The sequence below is a fragment of the Cricetulus griseus genome, chromosome 2 (assembly GCF_003668045.3).
Source record: "Cricetulus griseus strain 17A/GY chromosome 2, alternate assembly CriGri-PICRH-1.0, whole genome shotgun sequence".
Taxonomy (NCBI): Eukaryota; Metazoa; Chordata; class Mammalia; order Rodentia; family Cricetidae; genus Cricetulus; species Cricetulus griseus.
This window is the reverse complement of record NC_048595.1, coordinates 384,456,503-384,480,340: the sequence shown is the minus strand read 5'-3', so window position 1 is coordinate 384,480,340 and position 23,838 is coordinate 384,456,503. Positions and strand designations below refer to the sequence as shown.

Below are 23,838 nucleotides of genomic sequence, written 5' to 3'. Positions count from 1 at the left end.
AGAGTGTCCCCCACTGATGGCCATAATCAGAGCATGCAGGCTGCCACCACATGCTGCGCCCATCAGCTCTGGATTTCCTGGAGAGAATTTCCTCAAAGACTTCTCAAAGCTATCTCTTCTTGTACACACTGATTATTCCCACACACTGATTAAACCATGAAGACGGGATGCACCTTCAGCACAGTGTGTGCTGGGCACATTAAACATCAGGACGGGGCAGGCTTTACTGCAACACCAAAATGAACGGCAGGATCCTCATGTTCCTGGCTGTGGTCTTGCAGGTTCTGCAACCTTGCTCATGACCAAGCTGCCTAGAATCCAGCTCCAATCAGGTATCACAGACAGAGGGGAGAGAGGAAGGGGGAGGAAGAGAGGGAGGGAGGAAGGGAGGGAGGGAAGGAGGGGAGGGAGGAAGGGAGGGAAGAAGGGAGGGAGGGAAGGAAGGAGGGGAGGGAGGAAGGGAGGAAAGGAGGGAGGGAGGGAGGGGTGGGTCAGGTGGATTGGACAGCACCCATTGGAGCAATGTCAGATACAGGAAATAGGCTTCATGCAGGTGATGCTGAGTGAAAGAGACAGTCCCTTCGGGTGGGATGGAATACAGGGCTACTTGGAGAAAAGAGACACAGCAAGGGTGAGGTATACTGTGAAGTTTAACAGAAACATGTAAAGCAACAAAGACAAGAGGCTAACCTGGAGGGATGGAGCTCCCACACTACCCTCAGCCTCAATTATTTCACAGATTTGGTGTAAAAGAACACTTCTTGGTGAACCAATTATCTATTTATTGGCTTACTTTTATTTTTTGATACAAGATCTTTTGTGGCCAAGACTGCCCATAAATCTCATGCATCTCTCTCCCAAGTCCTGGAGTTACAGGTATATGCCACCAGGCTGGCTTATTAAAGTTATTCTTCTTGGTAATACTATGCATGGGGCTTACTTTAAAAATAATTATTTAAATTTACTTCATATGCATTGGTGCAAAGGTGTCAGATCCCCTGGAGCTGGAGTTACAGACAACTGTGAACCAACATGTAGATGTTGGGAATTGAAACTGGATCCTCTGGAAGAACAGTCAATGCTCTTAACTGCTGAGCCATCTCTCCAGCCCCTGGGTTCACTTTTTAAAAGCTTGCCTTTGCATGTTCAAACAGAGGTGTGACATCAACCTCTGGAGTCACTATGCAGGAGATATCCACCCTGTGTTTGGAGACAGGGTCTCTCAGTAAGACCTGGGACCTGCAGTAGGTGACACTTGGTGCCCAGAGAGCTCTAGTGACTCTCCAGTGTCTGCCTGCCCAACATTAGAGCTATGAATACATGCTACCACTACTACTTTTTAAAACATGGCTGCTGGGGATCAAATGTAAGGCCCTTATGCCTCTTTAGTGAGCCCTTACTTAACATAGCCACCCTACCAGTCTTTAACATTACTGCTTGCTACCACTGCAGAGAACACAACACACTTTTATCTATGCATTTTGTGTACCCAACTTTTTGTAGAGGTTGCTGTTTAACTCTACAGTGTATGTGGGTTCAAATTTTTCTTATTATTCTTCATCTGTAAACAAGGATGATTTTACTTTGTCCATTCTCCAATTGGAATGTGGCCTCATTCCATCCTCCTCCTCGTCTTTCTATCTTGTTTGTCTCTTCTATACACATTTCACAGAATAGAGAGAGAGCACACCATGTCTTGTTTCCATTCTGAAGCACAGCATCCTGTCTCTCACTGAACAGCATGGCATGGGGGGGGGCAGGTTTTTCAGAGATAGACCCATAATGCTGAAGATGACTTCTTTTCTTAGTTTGCCTAGCACCTTCATTGTGACAGGTTCACAGTTTCATCAAAACGCTTTGTCTGCCTGCAATGACACCACTGTTTAAGAGTGCATTACAATGGCCAATTGCCATGTGTTGAGCTAACCTTGCATGCCTGAGAGGAATTCCATGGGGACATGGTACCTGGTTCTTCCAGCCGAATGTGGTTTCTCATAGCATGAAGAGCTCTTGTGTTTAGTTGTCTAAGGCCTACAGTTTTTTCTGGAAATGTCCACTGATTCTTTTATTGTCACAATGATATGAGACTCACAGAATATGGTGGTTAATTCTGTCAGCTTCTGGGTACACCTGGAGACAGTCTAGGTTAGGTTAGCCTCTGGGCATGCCTGTGATCAGTCTCTCAATTGCATTAATTGGAAAGGGAAGGTCCAGCCTGAATGTGGAGGAACTTTCATTGATGACCCAGACAGAAGGAAGTATGAGAAAAGCTTTTGGTTTTTTGCCTGCTTGCTGACAGCTGCTGCTGGTGTTGCTGCTACCACTCTCAGCCACTGCTTCTGCCAGAACAGCTTTCTTGGCTTTCCAGTGTTGACTGAAGACCAGTGGCTCTCCAGAATTCCCCAGACCTCTGGTACCCTGAGGCACCCAGCCTTGTGGACTGAGGAGTTCCAGGGTTCTCAGCCTCTTCGGTGTGCAGATGGCCATTGGTGGGCTACCCAGACCATAGTGTGTAAGCCAAATCTAATAAATACTTTTGAATACCTCTTTATTTTTTTGGTTCTGTTGCTCTAGAGAACTCTGGCTAGGAGAGAGCAAGATTTAGAAGTGGTTTCAACGTGTTCATGTTCCCATGGGTTTGAAGACAATTGGTTCCAATTCTCTGATGATTCAGTGATTCACCAGAGAAATCATGGCCTGGAACTTTCCTGTTGGGAGGCTTCCTGCTCATCGGTTCTTTGATTCTTCTCAACTCAAGTTGTTTGTTTGTGTATTTCTTGGATGTCTGTGTCCTCTTCCCTGAAGTCACCTTTTACATTTGCAGACAGGTGTCTGCAGTGATCTCTTTAACCCTCTTGATGTCTGTAAGTTGGGCAGACTTGCCCCCTGTTCCTGATGTGACGGTCTGAGCCTTCTGCTCTCCTCTCCTGCCCCACCCCTAATTTCCTTTTATTTTTCAACTTCAGGTTAGCCAGCCTCATTCTTTGCCTAGTTTGCTACTTTCACCCACACCTTTTATGCTGCTTTCTTCTGCTTAATTTGACGTGACCTGCTCTTGTCTTCCTAGCATGATCAGAAGGCTACCTTTGTTTGGATCACTTAATTATGGATGAGTTCATATACATAATATTAACGGCCGTGTGTACCTGTCAACTCGCAAACTTGAAACTTTCACCTGTGGTTCTCCCAAGTTAGGGCGAGCCAGCTGTAGATCCTCAGTGAGGATCTAGGTTGCAGGGAGACAATGATGCCAAGACACAAAGAGGGTGCCAGGCTGCAGGATGGCTTCACAAAACAGCCTTCTGGTGCTTTTCTGCCCACAACCCAGAGATACCAGAGGCCCTGACTGAAGCTGCACAGTTGCATTAAGTGTTTGCATTTTTCCAAAAGGCCACATCTTGAAACTGTCCCCCAGTGTTTACACTGGAAACTTAACCCTGACACCATGTGTTGAGCCCTGGAAGTTCTGTCATGAGAACTGCATTCTCATCAACAGATTCATGCTGTCAGTAAAGGTTCTGGAAGAGGGTGTTAGCTTCTGAGAGGCCTTGACTGATGCTGCACAGACAAGGCTGGACTTGGCCTTGCTGGCCTCTGAAACAGAGAGAAAATGAACTTCTGTTTTTATATAAATTGCCCAGTTACAGGGATTTTGTTGGAGCAACACAAAGCGGGCTAAATAAAAACAGAAGGAAAAGCATTGTCTCCTGGGGAAGGAGGCCCTACTGCCAACTGTGCCATCTGCTGCCCTACACAGCTGTCATCGCCAAGGGTACAGCAAGGGTTGGGACAGTGCTGGCATGTGACCACCTGCCAACTGAGAGAGCACAGGTGGAAGGTCCCCCACCAAGGCACACAGTCCAGCAGGATGCCTTCCTACATGGCAATGCCAAAGTACACAGCTCACAGAGGCCCTCATACTTGGTTCTGCAAAACTCTCCCTTTGTGTGACCCAATGCTGCCCTACAAGGGCTTCTTTCATCTTTCAATGATGCATTATGAGGTGATGCTGGGGATGTCCTATGGGTATGTTGAACCATGCCTGATCTTGCTTGGAAGGCTACAGTGCTAAGTGGTAGACCAACCAGATTCCCATGGCAACTCCTCAGAGATTCCCCCCATTGTTTTTCCCCACACCAGTTAGTTAATTTATTAGACTAAATTTCTTCTTTTTAAAAAGATTTTATTTCTTTATTATGTATACAACATTCTGCTTCCATGTATATCTGCACACCAGAAGAGGGCACCGGATCTCATTATAGATGGTTGTGAGCCACCATGTGGTTGCTGGGAATTGAACTCAGGACCTCTGGAAGAGCAGTCAGTGCTCTTAACCTCTGAGCCATCTCTACAGCTCCTAGACTAAATTTCTAACCATCTCCTACGTCAGAACCTGAAATAATAAGTAACCCCGAGTTCCCTGCAGCTATTGGGTTGGGGACACCAATACAGAGTTCCCTCATGAAGATGAAGAACCAAGCAGGGAACTGGCCTGGCATCATCATCTTTTTCTCTCCAGATAACATGATATAGGAAATCATGGGTCAGGGACTGCATATTCAGTCTGCACCCTATAACTTCATCTTGTAGAGATGAACCCTCATTGCCCATTAGCCAGTAGTTCCCAATGGGGGCTAGTGGACAGGGGCATTTACAGAACTGTGACAGCAGCAGATGTGTGTTCCCAGAAGCCATTGACTCCAGTACAGCTTAGTACATACAGCAGGCCCACATGAATAGCCAGCTCCACATCAATGGCTTGTGAGGTCAATGGACACTGAAAAATATCTTCTAGATCATAGAGGAGCAATATGGGCAGCCCAATGTCCCAGCCTGAGGCAGGGCAGAAAGACAAGAAGCATTCTAGTGACATTGGAAGGGAAATAGAGCCCCTCACCCCAGAGTTTGGCTGAAGTTTCATGCTAGCTAAGAATCCAGACTTTCAATGCAACTAACATTTGCTGTGAAGGTTGCCAGCAGAGAGAGAATATTCCTTCTTTTTTGTTTCTAATATATTTTTAATAAAGCATGGCACTCATATATCCAGAGTTGTTCAGTTTGGACTCTTTCTAAATGTTTCATATATATATATGACTTTCATATATATATATATATATGAATTTCATATATACGATCTTTCATACATATAAATTTCATATAATATGATCTGTCATATATATATGACCTTATGTCCATATGAATATAGATATATATTTCCAAATAAAAATGTTAAAAATCAAAGAATCATGGGTGAAGCCCAAGCTTGTATGAACCTGAAGTGCTCTTACTCTTTTTCCCAGATTTATTTTCTGAGACAGTCAGAAATAAGATAAATTCTGTTTAGTTTAAAGGCATCTTTATTCCCAGCAGCCCTTGTGATCTAGGGTGTTACCAGCTGTCCAAGGGAGAAACTTCCCTATGGTCTCATGTAAACTCCTTAGCCATCTTCTGTGATGTAACTGTCTGTGTGGCTACTGAAAAGACAATTAGACATCTTTCTGTCACCCTTTCTTGAAACACCCACATGCACACTTGGGTGTCTTGCCCTTCTTTACTTGCATTCTATTCTATGAACCCCCCTCACTAAATCTAAGACAAACCTGTTCTTTTTGTTTGTTTGTTTTTGAGAAAGGGTTTTTCTGTGTAACAGCCCTGGCTGTTCTGGAACTCTCTTTGTAGATCAGGTTGTCTTGAACTCACAGAGATCCCCCTGCCTCTGCCTCCCAAGTGCTGGGATTAAAGGTGTACATTCTTAATGAACTCCAACTCTGCCTCCCACTGTTTTGTCCTGAAATTCTGCTCTGCAACAGAGTTGGGAATGCTGGCTTCTCTTGAGTGGAGGTCTCTGAACAGAGCTTCTAGGAATACTACAGGAGGAATGTGGAGCTGTGTGTCTCCAATTCTGTCTTACTGCCACTGTCACCGTGTGACACTTTGTCTTGGGGAACCACTGAGAGGAGAGACAGTTGGATGACACAGGAACCTTGTTCTTTCATGAAAGGAAGGGACCTGAGCAAGGAGACCGCCTGAGCAAGGTGGTTGCCAGGCAACCATGTCTGGAGTAACCATGTTGAAAATTAAGCACACTCAGCCCCACACTTGCTCAGCAGTACCAGTACCATGCACAGAAAGCCAGCAGTCTCCCAGTATCTCAAGATGATTTCTGGAGACACTCTGCACTCTGTGGCTTCTTTTCCTTCACCCAGATCAGGGCTCTTGAGAGCCAAGGCAGGGCCTTATGTAGTGGGCATACTCAGAAGGCACACCAAGTTCTAAGCAGGAGCCGCAGGGCTGATCCTCTCACCTCTGCACAAATATCAGACAGCCACTGGGTTGCTGTGCCATATTTCTGATACTAAGAACAGTAAGATCTGGAAGGATTCAAAGCACATTGTAACTAAGTAACCTGTATTTTAGTGCTGAACTGCAAGGAAGCATACAGGCTATCAATGCAGTGGCCATAAAACCCTGTGGCCACAGCTGAAACTGGGCAAACCACTAAACCACTAATCCTGTTGAGATTCCTCCTTGGTCCCATTGAAAGTTCATATCCAGGAACTGAGACTCTCCTCATTTCACCTCCCTCCCAGTCATAGCTGGCTCAGAGCTGACCAGGTCCTGATGCAGAGAGGGACCCAAGCTCCCTCTGGACCAAGCTTTGATGGGAGTTGTCCTTCTGTGTATATGCTTCTCTTATTGGTTGGTGAATAAAACACTGTGGTCAATAGAGGCAGAGAGATAGGCAGGACTAGGAGATGAGGAGAATTCTGGGAAGTGTAGACACACAGCAGACACCATGTGAGACTGGGAAGGTAGGACATGCCAGACCCTTCTTTGGTAAGATAAGACCATGTGGAATACTTAGGTTAATAGAAATGGGCTGATAATTAAGACAGAGCTAGCCAATAAGAAACCCTAATCATTGGCCAACAGTTTCATAATTATTATAGTATCTCTGTGTTTATTTTGGGCTCAAGGGCCAAGGGACCTGCCAGGCCAGAAAACTTACATCAACAAAGCTTATCTTCAGGCATAAGATAAGCTGCTTGGAAGGTGGAGTATAGTAAGTATTTTTCCCTAAGTATCTACCAGTTTCCATGAGTTTACAGCATAGCCTATCTCAGGCATGCTAGACATCACTGGGTATAGTCACTGTCTGCTACACCTGGCAAATAAAGGAGCCATAGGCTGCTCAAGCTAGTAACTAAAAACAACACAGTGAGGTAGAGATCCATGTGGGGCGATATGCAGGTCACTACCAGACCCAAGGGCTGGCTGTTAGCAGGGACAATAGTTTTGAGAAAACCGCAAACCTGTCAAGGGTAAGTTCATCAGGAACCTGGTTGTATTTCTCCAAAAATGAGGTGTTGAGATGACAAATACGGCCATTCCACAACCTCTTCCAGGGCAGTGCCCCTTCGAGCACCCCAACTCACCACTGCCAAAGCTGAGCATAGCCTGGCCAAGGCAGGCTGATTTTGTCATCCAAGAAAAACACCTCTCTGCAGTCTGAGCACCAGGAATCACTGTCTCTAAACTTCCGCAGTACATTTCACACCACAGGCCGGGTGTACAGTCTCTGTGGCATAACTTCTTTTACCAGCACCACAGTTTCCCCATGGCTTGTCCTGGTTAGCCACTGAGGATAGCCACAGCCTGCTTATTTCCTGGGGCCATGATGGTCACTCTACTGTGTCCACTTGTAGCTACTACCATTCCTGAAGTTATGGGTATCTATGTGCATGCCTGTGTTTCTTTTGCTGTGTTAGACATTTAAGGAACTCATAGGGTCTATTTTCTCATATTCATGTTATTTTTTCCTTTTTTTCTTTGAAGGGTTTTTATTACATTTATTTATTTATTTATTTTGTGTACGTGCAGGTGACATGGGATGGATGTGGAGGTCAGAGGACAACCTATAGCACTGTTTCTCTCCTTCCACCATCTGGGTCCTGGCGATCAAACTCACAATGTCAGGTTCAACAGCATGTGCCTTTACCTGCTGAGTCATATCCCTGACTTTTCTCCTAAAAGTTTTTTAAAAATTATATTTACTTATTGATTTGTGCATGTGTGTTGGCGCAGGGGTGGGGGCAGGGAGTATATGCCATGGCATGAGTGTGGATGTCAGGGGACAACTTGGGGAGCTGGCCCTCTCCTTCCACCAGGTGGGTCCTGAGACTCAGACTTTGACTGCCAGGCTTAGTAGAAATCACCTTTATCTACTAAGTCATTTCACAAGTGAAATTTTTACTTTTTTGATACGATAATTGGATGCAGAGGACTTTTGTGCTTCAGTGACGTCTAATTACTTTACTTCTCTTTTCTGGCTGTTATTTGAATGGTCATACATAGGAATCTTTAGTCAAAGCTAAGACAGTGACGATTTACTGATCTTCTGAGGGTTGGACAGTTTTCACTCTTCACATCCACTCTGATGCCCATGAAGGGTGTGAGGCAGGGGTCCAATGACCATTTTTCAGCATGTGGATATCTAGTTGCCCTAGTGACACATGTTGAAAGTCCTCTAGGGAAGAGTCTCTGGCAACCTAGTGGGAAATAAGCTAACTATAACTGAGGGTTAATTTCTGCCATTATCAGTCCCTTGTAGCCATTTCTAAGAGTGGAGATTACTTGCTCCCTCAGCTTTTCTGGATAAACTCCCAAGATAAGGGGCCCATCCCCAGAAACATAGCAGTTTTCTTCACATTAACCAGTCCTGAAAATATGTCTCCCTTTCCCTACTTCCCAGTATAGTCCCCCATTGCCTTGTTTGTGTGAGCCTTGTGTGATGGTTCCCAAATTGGTATCTTAAGAACACTGGGTGTCTTGTCTAGCTCTCAGAGCTTGAGACTGCTGTTCTGCTGTCCCCATCACTTCAGGTAAATATGGGTTTTTCTCATTAACTCTCTAGATAGTGAGAAGAGATGAGGATGGATCCTTGGACAAGAACCTTGGATCTGCATTGCCTCCCAGACCATGTTGCTATTTCCACTAGGCAGTACCGACTGGCACATTCACCCAGGCAAGTGACAAGAGTCATCACTATCAGCCATGCAGGGAACTTGAAAACCTTCTGAGGGGAATGACATTGGCCACACATAGAAGAGAGATAAGACAACTATGGAACACCTGTCTGTGGTTGAGGGAACTCTCCTCATGCTAGGACTGCTTACAACCCCACCCCAGCCTGCCCACCTGCAAGGCTCTCAATCCTCCTTGGGTTTAGACTGGACACCCACGGTCACTGCTCTTCAATGGACTCCAGTATCCTGAGAATTTCTCCTCCAAAACAATCAAGTGTGTCTTCGTCCTCTACCCACTGACACCTTACAGCCATGTTACTTTATTTGAATTTCTTTCCAAAGGAACCTCATGAGAACTCAGCATAGAGGAAGGAAGCAGCTTTTCTTTGCTTGGCCAGAGGGAGAGCGTAGTTTTCTGCTGAGAGCCCAGCAAGGGTTTCAGTCTGTAGGGCAGCACTGTGAAGGGGGCAGGACCATGTGGGATAACACTGAGCAACAACAATCACAGCCAGTGCTGCCAGGGCTGGCTCAGTAGCCCACAAAGCATTGCCCTAAGGTTATATTTTCCTGCTTATATTTGTGATAGGATGGGAAACCCTGAGGCAGGTGACCAGACTGCTTTCAGCTCTCTTTTGTTATGAATTCTGTAAGGTGGATCAATGCCTGCTGGTACACCAGGTCATGATGCCAGAGACTGGCTTCTGCAAAATTGCTTCAGCTCAGACTCAAGGCCAGGGAAGAGCATGCCTATGAAGTTAGTCTCTCCATCGGGTCCCTCGTTGCATAGAAAGGATCTTCACTCGTGAACTCTTCATTGCTCAGTATCCCACTCAAATATTCCCTCCAGGAAACATCCTCACCCAGGTGAGGCACCGTAGTGTTCACAGCATGTGGCATGGGGGGAGGGGGCACTTAAGGAAGCTATGGACCACATACTTTGAGATTTGATCTCCCTGATACCTGCCTACATCTGATGCACCTCATTTATATGAATGAATGAATGAATGAAGTGAGCAAATTTATCAACAGCTACAAAGTCAGCCAGCAAGACAACATGTGACCACCCACCAGCAGCCATGGGCCCACTACTTTTGCTCCTGAATTCAGGGTCAGCATAGACCAATCCAGGCTAAACATCACTGGTGTTCAATGTCAACTGAGCCAGCAGGGCCCAAACTGTCTTCAGCAGACACAATGGCATACAAGGAAACTTATTATGCACACAGAGCAAGAAAACAGAAAAGCAAAATTAAATTAGAGGGCAGCCAAAAAATGCCCACTGTGCAGAAAACTCAAGGAAACTAATTTGTTTGGCCTCCCTTGAAAATGGTGAGGTTTTAATTTGAGTCTCTGAGACCCAGCTCCTAAGGCACCAGCAGGCTGCTTGGGGGAAGGGACAGGGATTTGGTTTCAGATGGGCAGATCCAGATTCAATTAGCATCAGTCCAGACCCTATCTCCCCAGGCTGATGGAGTGAGCAAGAAAAGGGAAAGTGCTGTGGCTGCGAGCTCCACACCACCTCAACCTGCTCCCAGAAAAATCAATCTATGTTACCAAAAGGTTGCTTCCACTCTGCCCACAAGGATCAAGATGCTGGCCCCTTGGAAATTAGGGTGCACAGAACTCAGTCCTTAGGCCCCACTAGCTGTGTATAGGGTTAGCTATGGAGCAGGCAGCTCATTCCACAGTCAGCATGCTCAGCCTCACTCTGAACTTTCTTGAGTGCTATAGACAGTCTTCAAGCCCTTCTAAGTTGGCAGAAGGAGTGTGGGGTACCCACAGCAATGCGAGTCTATGGAAAATGCTGAGGGAAATCAGGGTTCAGTAAGCTTACGATGCTTCTTTACTGTACCCTTGGATCTCCAGAGAAGAGCAGGACCGCAGTCAGAGCAGAGCTAACCCTGAACCCTAAGCTACACAGGGAATCCAAGGGCTGAACTTCTTGCCTTGGGCAAACTAAAGCCTAGCCACGTACCCAGCCAGATCTGAGATACACCATGGGTACCATATGGGATCTAACTCAGGATGGTTATCAGCCCTATTCTGACCATCCCCTGGATCTGCTGACCACTTTCTCAATCTCCTTCCTGGCTTTGTGGAACAATGATCACACTGATGTGGCCTGGCTTGTTATAATTAACATCTTTGTGGGTTAAGAACAGGAACCACATCTGGTTTGAGACTTCAGGTTTTTGATACCTGGAATCATGGAGCCAGGGGCCACCCCCATGTGCACAGGACACACTGCCCATGGATACAATCACACCAGATATGCCAGGCCAGACCCTAGGGATACTCCTCAATGTCTTAGCCTCAGAGCATTCTGAAGAAAGCTCCTTCAGAGTGATGCCTCAAAGACTGGGCTCAGTACCCTGAAGTGCCACCAGAAGTCTGGGAGCTCTTACCGTCCACACAAGCAGGCCGGGCTCGCGTGGTGCCTGCAATCTGCCCCTTTCTGCATGCGCAGCGTGCTGTCTGCCGGGCAATCGTCCTCCGTGGCTGGCTGCTGTCCCGGTCTAGGGTCACAATCTCACAGGTTCCAGCGGCCAGCTGACCTGCAAGGAAGGAACAACCACAAGCTGAGAGGCCATACCCTAGAGAATCACACCCTGAAGCCCACCCGAGCACCCACCTAGAATGGGGTCCACCACAGCTGGCTCCACCAAAGAGATGCGGAGAGAGCTCTCTGTGAGTCGGCTACCCATCTTCTGTACACTCTACCAGGGATTCCAGTCAGCCTATCCCAATGGACAGGAAATTAAATGCGGCCATCTCCACCACACGTGAAAATGAAACCTCAGAATTAAGGAGGAAGGTGCTGCCTTGCTCTCCTCCTCCACACACTTGGATTTCACAGAAAAACCTGTTCAGAGCACAGGGTCCCCAAATCAAGCCAAGCCCTGCAGCCTCCATCCCAATATGTCAGCTCACTACTTGCAGGATATGCTTGCTACCTTGGAGCCACAAAATGGGGCAACCAACAATGTATAGGCTACCGTATTGAAAGAAAGAAATATCATCCCCACCTGGGCACAGAAGCCAGGAGGGTCGGTGACCAAATTATATATTCCTGAAGGCTTGCACATACTAATTCACATGGGCAGACATAAGAGGTACATATAGACATACAGCAGAGATGTTACAAGCCACATGCCTGGCTAGCAGATATGGGGAAGGCTATACAGGTATATACAGGAGATATGCGTGTGAGAACATGTATTCTATATGGGCACAAATTTGCAGGGATGTCATGTGCTGTGTAGATACTCACATATATAAAGGTACATACAAGTTCCCACATGTATACCTACACCTAGATTCACAAAGGTCATACGGATATGTCCATGTGCACATGCAAGCTCCAAGGATTATATTTATGTGCACAGCAGCTAACAGGTGTGCCCATGTCGACACACAGTTTCACATGGGTGTACTCATCTGCATTCAGGAACACATGCCAATATAAGCTTGTATGAAACATAGGGGCCACTCAGCTAGACGCATGCTTTATGCATGTTCCTATGTAAATACACAGGTACACAAGATATGCCCTGCTGCACTCACGTGCACACAGGATGTACATAAGTTCCCATGCAGACACACAGGTACACATGGGCACACTCAGCTATACATGTTTCAGGTATTGCTCTGTGTGAATACACAGGTACATTAGGTACACCCACCTGCACACAGGCACATAGGGCCCTGGACTGACCCCAGAAGAATGGGCATGTTTCTCCAAAGCCCCAACCTCATCACAGGAGAGGGAATCCCAGTGGGAAATAAACCCCTGTAGTTTAAGCTGTCACTGCATGGCCAATACCAGTAAATGCTAAAGAGCAACACTGTCCAATAAAGATAGCATAGTGCTCACAGTGAACCATAAAAATGAAAAACTGGCCACCTTGTAGGAGAACAGAGGGCATCCTTCAGCCTGGCTGATGCTGCCACATTCATCCCGGCATGGTGAGTCCAAGACCCCTCCATCATGAGCTTCACAGCCTCATCAGGACCAATTCACAGAAACCCTGGGATATGTCACTCACTCATCACCAGGTTCTTTCATCCACTCAGCACACAGTGATTACCGACAACTTGCTGCCCTCTGTGGGCACCAAGAGACCTCCCGGAACATGGCATACCGCCCCCAGGAGCTCCTTCTGGCTACAAGGCACATCATAGAGATGCTGGATGTGAGAATCCCACCAACCTAGATGAATGCCATACAGGTATCAACAAGAAATAGCACAGGGTCACATGGACAGACACTAGAAAGAAAGTGGAACAGGCACACACAAGTGTGGCCATCCGATTTGTAACCAGATTGGCAGGTAGCTCTCACAGCTTCTCAGCAGAAGTTCATTCAACTCAGAGTGTCCTTCTTACCACAAGGATCCTTTTGCTATTGTCACCAAACACCCTTTCCCCAGGTAACTAGCTCCTGCTCTGTGTCAGCCTTGCTGCTTGGATTCTCCAACCTAACCCAAAGCCTGGTTACAGCAGGTATCACACACATTAGCAGGAAGTATGGGCAGGGTGGCTACCAGGAGCCTAGGGCATGCCCTGTCTGGATGTGACCAGAGCCACAGAGGGGTACCTCCAAAGGCCAGGCCTCTTTGGTAAGGCAGGACAGGGAGGAGCTGTCCAAAGGGACTACATTCAGCTGCTCATGTCCGTGCAGGATGATGACAGTTCCTGGCGGGTGTGCCAAGTTCATGTTGGGAGAATGGATCAGACACATTCAGAGGAAGGATGGGGTGGCTACCCCTTAGGACTCAGAGTTGCCCTTTCTGCAAATGCTTATGCCTTCTCAAGCAAAATGCAAGGCCCCAGCGAGAGATGCCTTCCTTAAGCTGCAAGTTTTGGCTCTTTCTACCCAATCACACCTTGAATTACATGCTGTTGTTAAGAAGCAGGGACAAGCAAAATGATGTACTGACAAGTGAGGAGATGGGCAGGGCAGGAGGAACATCAAGAACAACCAATCAGCTCTAGCACTGATCCCAGAATCTGAGCACCAGGCCTGATGGGAGCTGAAGGACAAACTGGCAGTAAGCAGATAGCAAGCTCTGCAGCACCCGAGAAAGAAGCGGTTTCCTCCTGGTGCTTGTCACTGCAATGTGTGGATGGGCAGCCACGTGGCTACCACCCCACATTCCTATTTAAAATAGGATTGGCAGATTGGCTCCTGCCACTTTGCTGCTATTCCTGCCCAACTTGACCCACTGTGACTCTGGCCAAGGTTTATAGTGTTTGGACCACCTTAGTGCAGATGGCTTCTTTGTGCATGGTCTGGACAGTTGTCTAGAACTATCAAGATAGAGTCTGTCTCAATAAGGTTTTTGAAAGTGGAGGGGTACTACCAAGTTCAGTGACATCTTACAGCTGTGGTGGCTCCTGGACACTGGGAAAGTCTGCCCTAGGCCAGCAGCAGTAACCCTCCTGTGCCCCACTTCTAGTTCCCTATCATCAGGACCTTCAAGGTCATGTGGGATGGTCGAGGCCATGCACATGCACCTGCCTGCAAAGAGGAGGAGTGGGAGAGACAGTGAATCCCAAAACTCCGAGGTGTTCTGTCACTGGAGAAAGAGACAGCATAATTAGGCAAGTGTCATGTGACCAGGAAGCATCCTTTCACCCCCAAGGATAAGCCCAATCCTAATTTACCAGGCTCTATTTGCACTCAGGTGCACATAAGACCAGCTGACCTCACTTAACATGTTCCTAAGTCACCCTTCCACATAGGCAGTGTGACCTTCCACTGTTCTGAGGTTGTGGCTGTCCACAGGATACCACCAGCCACCTTCACACTATCCTGCATGGGAATTCCAGAGTGATATCAGTAGTCCAGTGTTTGACAGATAGACACCCTCTCAATTCCACCACTTCTCTCTGTGTCTGCACTGTCTAAGAAAGATCTCCACCTCATCACTACATAGTGGGTAGATGGAGAGTCTGAGCTCAGTGGAGTTGTGATTTACAGAGCCAGGTTAGAGCCTACAGACCTGAGTCATCTGCAGCAAGGGCAAGGGACTGTAGACTCAGACCCCAGCTATCTCTTTAAGAAGAAAACATCCTGGGAACAGGCTGTCCTCCACTTGGGCCCATTCTGTCCTGTTTGCCCCCTGTGGTCTCTGAGCTCAGGGTCTCTGGGAAGCCCCAGGCAGGAATGTGTCCCTTTTAGCATGAGAGATAAGCAAACTTGACTGTTGAGTGCTTGGTATTTTCAGTTCTTGGTCTTTGGGTGCAAGGGGTTCCTGCAAGGCTAGGCCATGGACCACAGTCCACTCATGCCCTTCATCAGCAAGCAGGGATGGTGGTCATTAGCGTGCCTTAATGCTTGCTCAGATGTCAGCTCTGCCTGCCAGCTCAGCACTGGGATTAGGTCTTAGCACAGTTATATGTTAAACACACATGTTCTCTGCTCTACTGGGTGCTGATGACAACTGAATCAAATCCTGGGACTTCCTCAAGGCAAAAGCTGACACTGTACAGTGACCTATCAGAATCTGATGCCCCCATATGTTGGAATCGCAACATTGGTTCCATACCACACAGGCTGTGATCTGGATCTTGTTCTACATTGCACTGGTTGGGTTCAGATGTTAGCCCAACTCTGACACGGGTCTAACGGAGTCAATGGCTACACTTTTTGTAGGCATTCAAGCCCTGTCCTCCTTCTCCTGTGTCTATAAGCCCTGAAGAAACACTTCTCTTGGGATATGTCATACATCAGGATGGCAGCAATGCTTCAACAAGACCAAGGCCATAGTGGACACATCTGCACAAAGAGATTCCCAGAGCCATATTCAGCCCTCCGACTTCCTGGGTCTCTAGGATCCCGGTGGCCACAGGAAAGAGAAACAGCAAAGGCTGCATACCCATGGATGTCCATCCACTCTAGCCATTTCCTGTTTTCTTCCCAGAGTACATAGCCAGATCCAGGGAACAGCAGACTGGAGAACACAGCATAGGACAGGTCCCACTAGAATGCTCAGTCATTCCTCAGACCAGCAGGTTACGGCTAGCCAGGTCACTAAAGGGAACAGAGTGACCTAAAGGCAAATTTTGCAAACCCTGTCTCAAAAATGCTGTCTGAGAAAGGCAGGACAGCTAGCTTCCACACCTGTTCAAGATTTCATGTGGACATAGCTGAGACCACTGGCTGCAGATAGGGTGACAAGGCTAGTCCTCAGTAGACAGTGTACAGGGTTTCCAGGGCAGGGGCAGAAAGCCCTGGGGATCAGTAAGAAGCAAGGTCCCAGGTTCTGTCATGTAGCACCCCTCCACATGGGGCACTCAACAATGAGCTCTTTAGTATCACAGGGTTGTGACATATATCTGAGAGGATATATGATCTGATGGATGACAGGATAAAGATTCAAAGTGACTATGACAGCTGCAGAGCGAGTGGGTGGCATTTAACAATCATAAATGTCAGCTCTGTGTTTGGATTAGAATGAAAACAAGGTGGAGTCAAGAGGCCATGGAAGCCCGAGAGCTTGCATCAGGCAGTTTTATCAGGCTATAGGATTCATTGTCATTCAGAAGATGGGGATCCAATAGGGTCAGTCAGAAGAGACCCACAACCCTTCTGAAGTTCCCAGGTCAGCCCATGCATCACAATTTGCATAAGAGACAGAGCCTTCTGGTCTTTGGCCTACAGTATGCTGGGTATGGCTGCTGGCCCCAGCTCAAATCTATTCCAAAGTGAGTAGACAGCACCATGAAACCCACAGCCTGTTCAAACAGCAAAGGGGACACAGGCCACAGGTCTGGGAAGACCATTATGGAGGAACACAGGATTGCAGGGGATAGATAGATAGATAGATAGATAGATAGATAGATAGATAGATAGACAGACAGACAGACAGACAGACAGATAGACAGTCTGTGACATGGGAGAGTTGGGGGTCTTATGGCTCAAGAAAAGGCCTGCAGATTCATCAGGAGTGTCCTTGACCCAGACTAGCAGGACTAGGAATCTATTGTGAACCTGCTGGGTCCCCAGGGACCCTGGAAGGTGGTGATTGGTTTTTGGTTACTGGGAAGCAAACTTTCACTAATGCTCCCAGGCAACTCACATCATTACAACTGGGAACATGATTATTTAGACTGAGACAGAGCTGGTTCTCAATGCAAGGACAGCCTACTTAGTAGAGGAGATCAGCCAACACCACAGAATATCAGGCTTAGGCATGGGGGAGAAGTGTAGGGGCTGTGGTCCAGGTTTTCCTGGACCACGACTTGCTGATTGCTGGGAAGTCAAAGGAGAACACTGAAGAAGGTCATGTCTGGGTTATCACATGCACACTGGGCAGCGCCCTTCTAAAACGTGCAGCTGAGGAGTTGATGAATTTGCACACTTGGAACACAGCCTGAGACAACATTTCTCATGGTTGCTAAAACACCTGTGTCCCCTTTATAGAAACTTTCACCATTCTATCTCACCAGTTAGTTCAGGACAGGGACCCCAGGGGGCCACAACAGGAAAGATTTGAGACTTGGAGGATATGAGAAATGAATCATGTGGTCAAAATATTGGTCACCTAGGTGCAAGCAAGGGCATATGTGTCTACTGTGTGTACAGACTGCTTTGTACACAATGATGACCAAACCCCAGATTTGATGACATGGAGGTGGTTCACAACCAGAAGAGCCAGCATCCTTTCCTGGTCCCCATGTCACTGATCTGTGTTGGCTCCCAGGAGTGACATGCAAGCAGTGAGCTGTTACTTTGGGCTCTAACTCTCACATGCCTTGGCCCTCCAGGCTGCAAGGAAGGGTTCAACCCTGGGCTGGCCCTGATAGGGTGAAAGGTTATTCTGCTCAAAATAACACAAAGGGATATCGATCTGAGTTACTTATCCTGACCATTGCCCATATCACAGGGTAGGGGATCTAGACAGGCCCAAAGATCCTGCTTGTGCCCCATCTGTCCCCTGCCATGCACCAGTGGATCCTTAAACAGAACCCTCTCCATTCTGTCACTCCTGGAAGGTGTGATAACTTCTGCTATGCTGGGCATCACCTAAACTCCTGGAGCGCTCATCATCCAACTTGGGACTCCAGGTAAGCCTGGTGGCATCTGAAGTTTGGAAGTAGCCAGGACCAATCTAAGTCAGGTGTCTTCATCTCCCTACCCTGCACAAGACCTCAACTTCAAAATGAAGACCACTAAGCCACTGGCCCTGCACAGTGCTCACAAATTAAGCTAATGTTTAGTTTTATCCTCAATTCTATAGACACATAGTACGAAGATTTAAAAGTGCAGGGAAAAAATGTTCTTAAGGTCTGATGGAGACTCCATCTCAATGTTTGAGGAAGAATGAAATCAAGTCTCAATTAAATCTCAGTATCAAATTCTCTCTCACACTCCAACTACTACTGAGTCAATTAAGTGAGTGCCACAGATCAGAAAGCCCAGTTCTGCAGACCAGCTGGGGATTATCCCTGCATGATAATAAGCATGGGGGGAGATTAAAAAAAAGAGTAATATGGGTCACGCTGGTCTGCTACCCACTTAGATATGTAGCTAGAACAGAAGATGGCAAGGGTCAGATCAGCAAATCATAGGCCTTCTCCCTCTCTGGAAAGACCTGGTCCCCCCAACAGCCAGTGGTCATATCCCTGCAGAGGGCAAGGAAAGGCACAGCTTTGTCACCAGGGACAAGACAAGCCCAGGGACCAGGAAGCATGAAGGGCAGGTTCACTGGTCCTGCATTGCTTTCAGAGACCAATATTTTGACAAGATTCATTTCTCAAATCCTAAAGTCACAGACCTTCCCTGTTGTGGCCCACTGCTGTCTCTGCCCTGGTAACTGGTGAGATGGAATGGTGAAAGAGTCTATACAGGATTTCAGAACCACTTCTCTTCCTGGGGCCAGCTATGCTTCCCGAGTGCTCCACATGCAGTGAGACCTACAGATCTCAGGGAGACTCCTGACAACCCGCTTGGCCTGAGCTGAGCTATCTGGGATGCTGTCCCAGAATAAGAGATGAGGACAGCACAGAGGAGCAACCAGCGAGATGGGTACTGACCTCCTGGTGCTTTAGGCACAGTGGCATCCCTGGAGCCTCATGTGAACATAGAGGAAGCCCTGAATAAACATGTCTGACATGTTTTAGAGACACAGCAGAACCATGAAGCTGGCCCAAGGGTATGTGTAGGTTCCCATAGAGATACAGGTACATGTTCACATGCAGCTTATACCAGTCTTTTAGGGATACAACAGGCTCATAGATGGGATGCACATATATACCCATGCATTTACACACGTTGTACTGCCTACATACAAATGCACCCAGACCACGCTTTGTGCACACAAACTTTTGCACACTGTATGCCACATGTATACTCACACAGAGGCACATGTATATACAGACTGCAACATGTACACACATACAAACAAGGCAATATAAATACATACATATATATATATATATATATATATTATATATATAATGCTACATTACCATACCACAACCTGCACCTGCACACTTACACTCAGACACATGAGCTGTGAGCACAGCTGGGGATGTGTGTGTAATGGTCTTCAGACTTAGCACCAGGCTGTCCCTATTTGCTATCTGTAGAACCAGTACCTACTTGCTCAAGTCCAGCAAGCTTCCCCATGAGCTTGGGCTTTGTCTCTCACCTCTCCATATCCCCTGACTCTGGAGACCACATGGAACACATGTGTCACCACGGACTGTAGATGTGGACAGGCTGGAACGTTTATGGGAGGTAAGAGGCACCCATAGCCAAAGCCTCTCAGTCCAGTGCTTCCTAAGCAGCTTCTTTAAACCCCATCCTTAACTTGAACTTCAGCAGTTGGAAGGAAGGAGAAGTAGTGGCTAGGAGGATGTGAGAGAATGGCTGCTTACGCCCTCTCAGAACCCATGTCAAAGTGTCCAACAGTTAAGTTCCCCCTACCCGCTTCCCTGGCACTGCCCTGCCAGTGTTCTCCCACAGCCACACCACAGATATCACCAAGAGAGAGCTCAGCAGACACAGAGCCTGCACACAGACATTGTAACTTTTCCAACACCATCAGAGTGACGGCAAGTACAGAAGTGGGCTGTGGGTCACTGCATATCCCCAGGGTCCAAGACAAACAAGTCAAAGGATCTGAGACAAAATCATAATCCTATCTATCAAGCTCACTAAAAAGCTCTTACAGGCAACACCTATGAAGATGGACCCTTTAGTAGGGTATGGGGTGGCTATTCTAGAAGGTTCTGGATCCATGAGTGTATGGTTGACACAGGATCGTGGGAGATAGCCATAGGCCAGAAGGGAAACTCCAGGCTTTCTGACAGGCAGGCCCTAGAGTCCAGTCCTTCCTTCTGCTCTACCCCAGCTCTGCTTCACTCCCTAACCTGTTTCCACAGCCTGCTGATCTAAAATGTGCCCAAATCATCTCTTATTCTAGCCCTCCTGGCCTGGCCTCTGTCCATTTGGACACTCAGCTCTGTCAGAACCACCCCAGGTCAGGTTCATGTCTTTGGAACACTGGCAGTAAACCCTGCACCTGCCCTCTCTGAGCCCATATTCGAGTATGTTAGACTACAAGAATCAAGGCTTCAATTTGCTACCTGTCTTCAAATCATAGGCCAGGCACAAGTACAGAACTGGCCTAGCAACATTGGAAGCCCAGAAACTGGCATTCCTCAGACTTACTGCCCTCCTTTGATATGGAAACATGAACCAAGCTCTGTCCAAATGCCCAGGCCAACCACCTGCACCCAAGACTGCTGTGTCTGGTAAACATATTAGGGAAGTGGGGGTCATACCTATGATCCTTACACTTTAATTTTTCAGCAACAGTGCCTGAATAGTTTGACTTTCTGGGGTCTCCTGACTGCCATATTATTTAAAGATGATTGGTGACTCAAATGAACTCCCAAAGGGCAAAGCTACAAATTAGCCAGGTCTTCCACTGCCCATTCCATGCATACATCACAGGAGAACATCACAGCAGGCAAGTAGTCCCTACTCTCTAGGAATATGGATGAAGGTGGAGAGGTACAGAAGTGTGTGGGGGTGCTCAGAGACAGAGACAGAGAGTGATCCCCTACCTGGGGAAGACAGCTTACCTCCACACAGGATCTAAGGTCATGGGGTCTCTAGTGTGTCATAGCAAAATGATGATTCAGACAAATGTGTTATAAACAATTCCCCATGAAGAGGGCTCAGAATCACAGTAGATGCTCTTGCCCATAAACTGAAGACACCTCCTCCATGATATGAAGGCATGTTACCACAAACATCCAGCAAGAAGTGTGACTTGGATAACACTTTCAATGGGAATGACTGTGGGGCCACCCCAGGGGATCCCAGGGGTCGTCTTCATCAACAGAGAGTGAGGGAAGGTAGTAGATGTTGGGATCAGAGACAAGCTGGTGGCTGGACTGGATGGTCAGGGGCCCAGAAGCTGCATTCTTGAAGGCCAGGAAATACAATTAGATCTTTCCTCAGGAAGGAAGGAGTCTGCCACACTTTGCCCCTCCAGACTGTATAAGATGATCTCACTACACAGTCTCAACTTCAAGCGTGTGGCAACCAGTTCTGCAGCCACAGGGCCAAGTGCTTCCTGTCAGGGGCCTCTATGGCTACCACACGACTCAGATCTGAAACCCAAGGGTATCTAAGAGCTGGCCTGGTCACTTTGAAAGGTAGGAGAGGGTACCTGGTATAGATGGTGAGAGAGGTTTGTATAGATGAAGAGTCATCCCACATATGTGCTGGGCTGGGAGAGTGCCGAGGCAGGTAAAGCCAGGGTGAGATGAGGATGGGTGGGGGGTGTCCTTAAGGGGCTGCAAGTGTCATCGCATATCACCACAGTGGCTCCTGTTGGACCTTATATCTCCTGCCTTCTGAGACACTTCCCAGACATCCCCCTCCCCCAGCTACTCCAGACTTCAAGGTCAGAGATGACCTCTGTGATGGTTTGAAAGAAAATGGCCCCCAAAGGGAGTGGCACTACTAGGAGGTGTGGTCTTGTTGGAGGAAGTGTGTCATGGTGGTGGCGGGCTTTGAGGTCCCTCTTGCTCAGGCTTCCTTTAGTGTGACGATCAGTTGACCAGTTGACATCTGACTTCCTGTTGCCTCTCAGCTGAGCACTCTCACCTCTAGCTCTTCATCTGCCTGCATGCTGCCATGTTCCCCTTCATGGGCTGAATCAGCTTCTGAAACTGTAAGCAACACACCCTCAACTGAATGTTTTCTTTCTAAGAATTGCATTGGTCATGGTGTCTCTTTACAGCAATAGTAAACTTAACTAACTTAACCTGGCCTAAACACACTTAGAATGCCCACAGCATTCTGTTGCAAAGCAGGACTGCAGTACAAGCCACAGAACCTATCACTTCATATCCCATCAGGCTGCAGAGTACACCAGGAGGGCTTAGAATTTCTTCCCTGGGGAAACAACCACCATCTATCTCTCCTTATAAGACCCCAGCGACAAATCAAAGTATGATTTTACCAAAGTTCAACCTGGGGAACCAATGAGTTGATTGGGCTTACTTACAGAGTAAGATAGGGGCTGCTAACAAGAGTCTCCCTGGGCGATCCCAAATCAGCTATACTACCCAACATAAAAGATAATGTCTCCATAGTTGCATAGATGGAGTCTCCCCTCAGCTAACCTTCCTCAGTCTATGCTCTAGAACTTTCCAAGACTACAAGGGCATGTAAAACTAGGGCAGAATTACATAAAACTATCCAGAAAGTGCAAGAGGGACTGGTCAGAATCTCAGATGAAAGTCCAATGACTTTGCTAACTCCTATGAAGAACTATCAACAGTGACAAGCCTGTATCAGGGTGTCTTTCATGTAGTCACTCTATTCTGATGAAGGTGATGGCTGTTATGCTGAGGACAGTGCTCACAATACACAAGATCCCTGACCTCAGGGGTCCCAGAAGAACAAGCTGCCTAGAGAACCCTTTTTGTCCTTGAGGAATCAGCTATCAATGCTCCCCAGAAATATAGAACTGTTGCATTCCAATCTGGACCCACACAAGGTACTTAAGATGGATGAGGCTGTCCTGAGGAATGGATCACAGGATATAAGGTCCAAGTGGAGCTTCAAGGCCCTAGAGGTTGGTATGCTCTGCACATCTCCCAGCAGGTATCTGGTCATCCTCAACAGCTCTATGCTACAGGCCATTGAGAACTGCTTGGCCTGAGCGATGGATATAATTCTCACTTGGCCTATGAGCTGATCCCTGTGGGAGAGTGATGAGGCAGTGGGGCCAGATCCTTCTGGAGGGGGTTTCACCTGTATCTCAAGCCACAGACTGGGGCTGGGGGGGACTCACAAGTACCTGGCTGTTCCTGCTGCCTTTTTTTCTAGGTATAAGTGAGAATGCAACATCTCAAGTGCTGCCTGCATCACAGCAGGCAGGCCATTCTCTTGAATTAATTATCAGAGTAAAAGCATGTAGCTTAGGACTCCCTCTCAAGCTTGTCACTAGGGCCTAGCTGGATGAAAACAAAGTACACCCCAAGTTGCTGCCCACACAGTCAACCCAAACTCCCTACTTCTCCTAGAACTGTCAATTCAGTGACTTGGGGCTTAGGATGCATTGTGAGTACCCAACAACCCACTTTTGTGTTATCACTCGGGCTCTGGTGGATGGCAGTAGGAGACTGGGACATACTTGGTGACTTCTGCTTTCCACAGGCTGAGGTTGTTCCAATGCTCAGAGAGATGTCCACAGGGATATGCCTGGCCAGCTGGCCTCCATTCAATTATCCCCTTAATGTATATATTAACGAGGTGCTGCTGCCTGACTTGGCAGGT

The 23,838-nt window shown here is 47.4% G+C and overlaps 1 protein-coding gene across 1 annotated transcript in view; it reads right to left on the bottom strand.

Annotated features, from left to right (window-relative positions):
- LOC113833556 (chemokine-like protein TAFA-5) overlaps window positions 1-23,838 on the bottom strand; it is a 183,334-nt gene that overhangs the window by 33,464 nt on the left and 126,032 nt on the right. Inside the window, exon 2 of the mRNA XM_035438815.1 lies at window positions 11,432-11,581. Within this exon, the coding sequence (XP_035294706.1) occupies window positions 11,432-11,581 (150 nt within the window). The remainder of the gene's footprint in view (window positions 1-11,431; window positions 11,582-23,838) is intronic.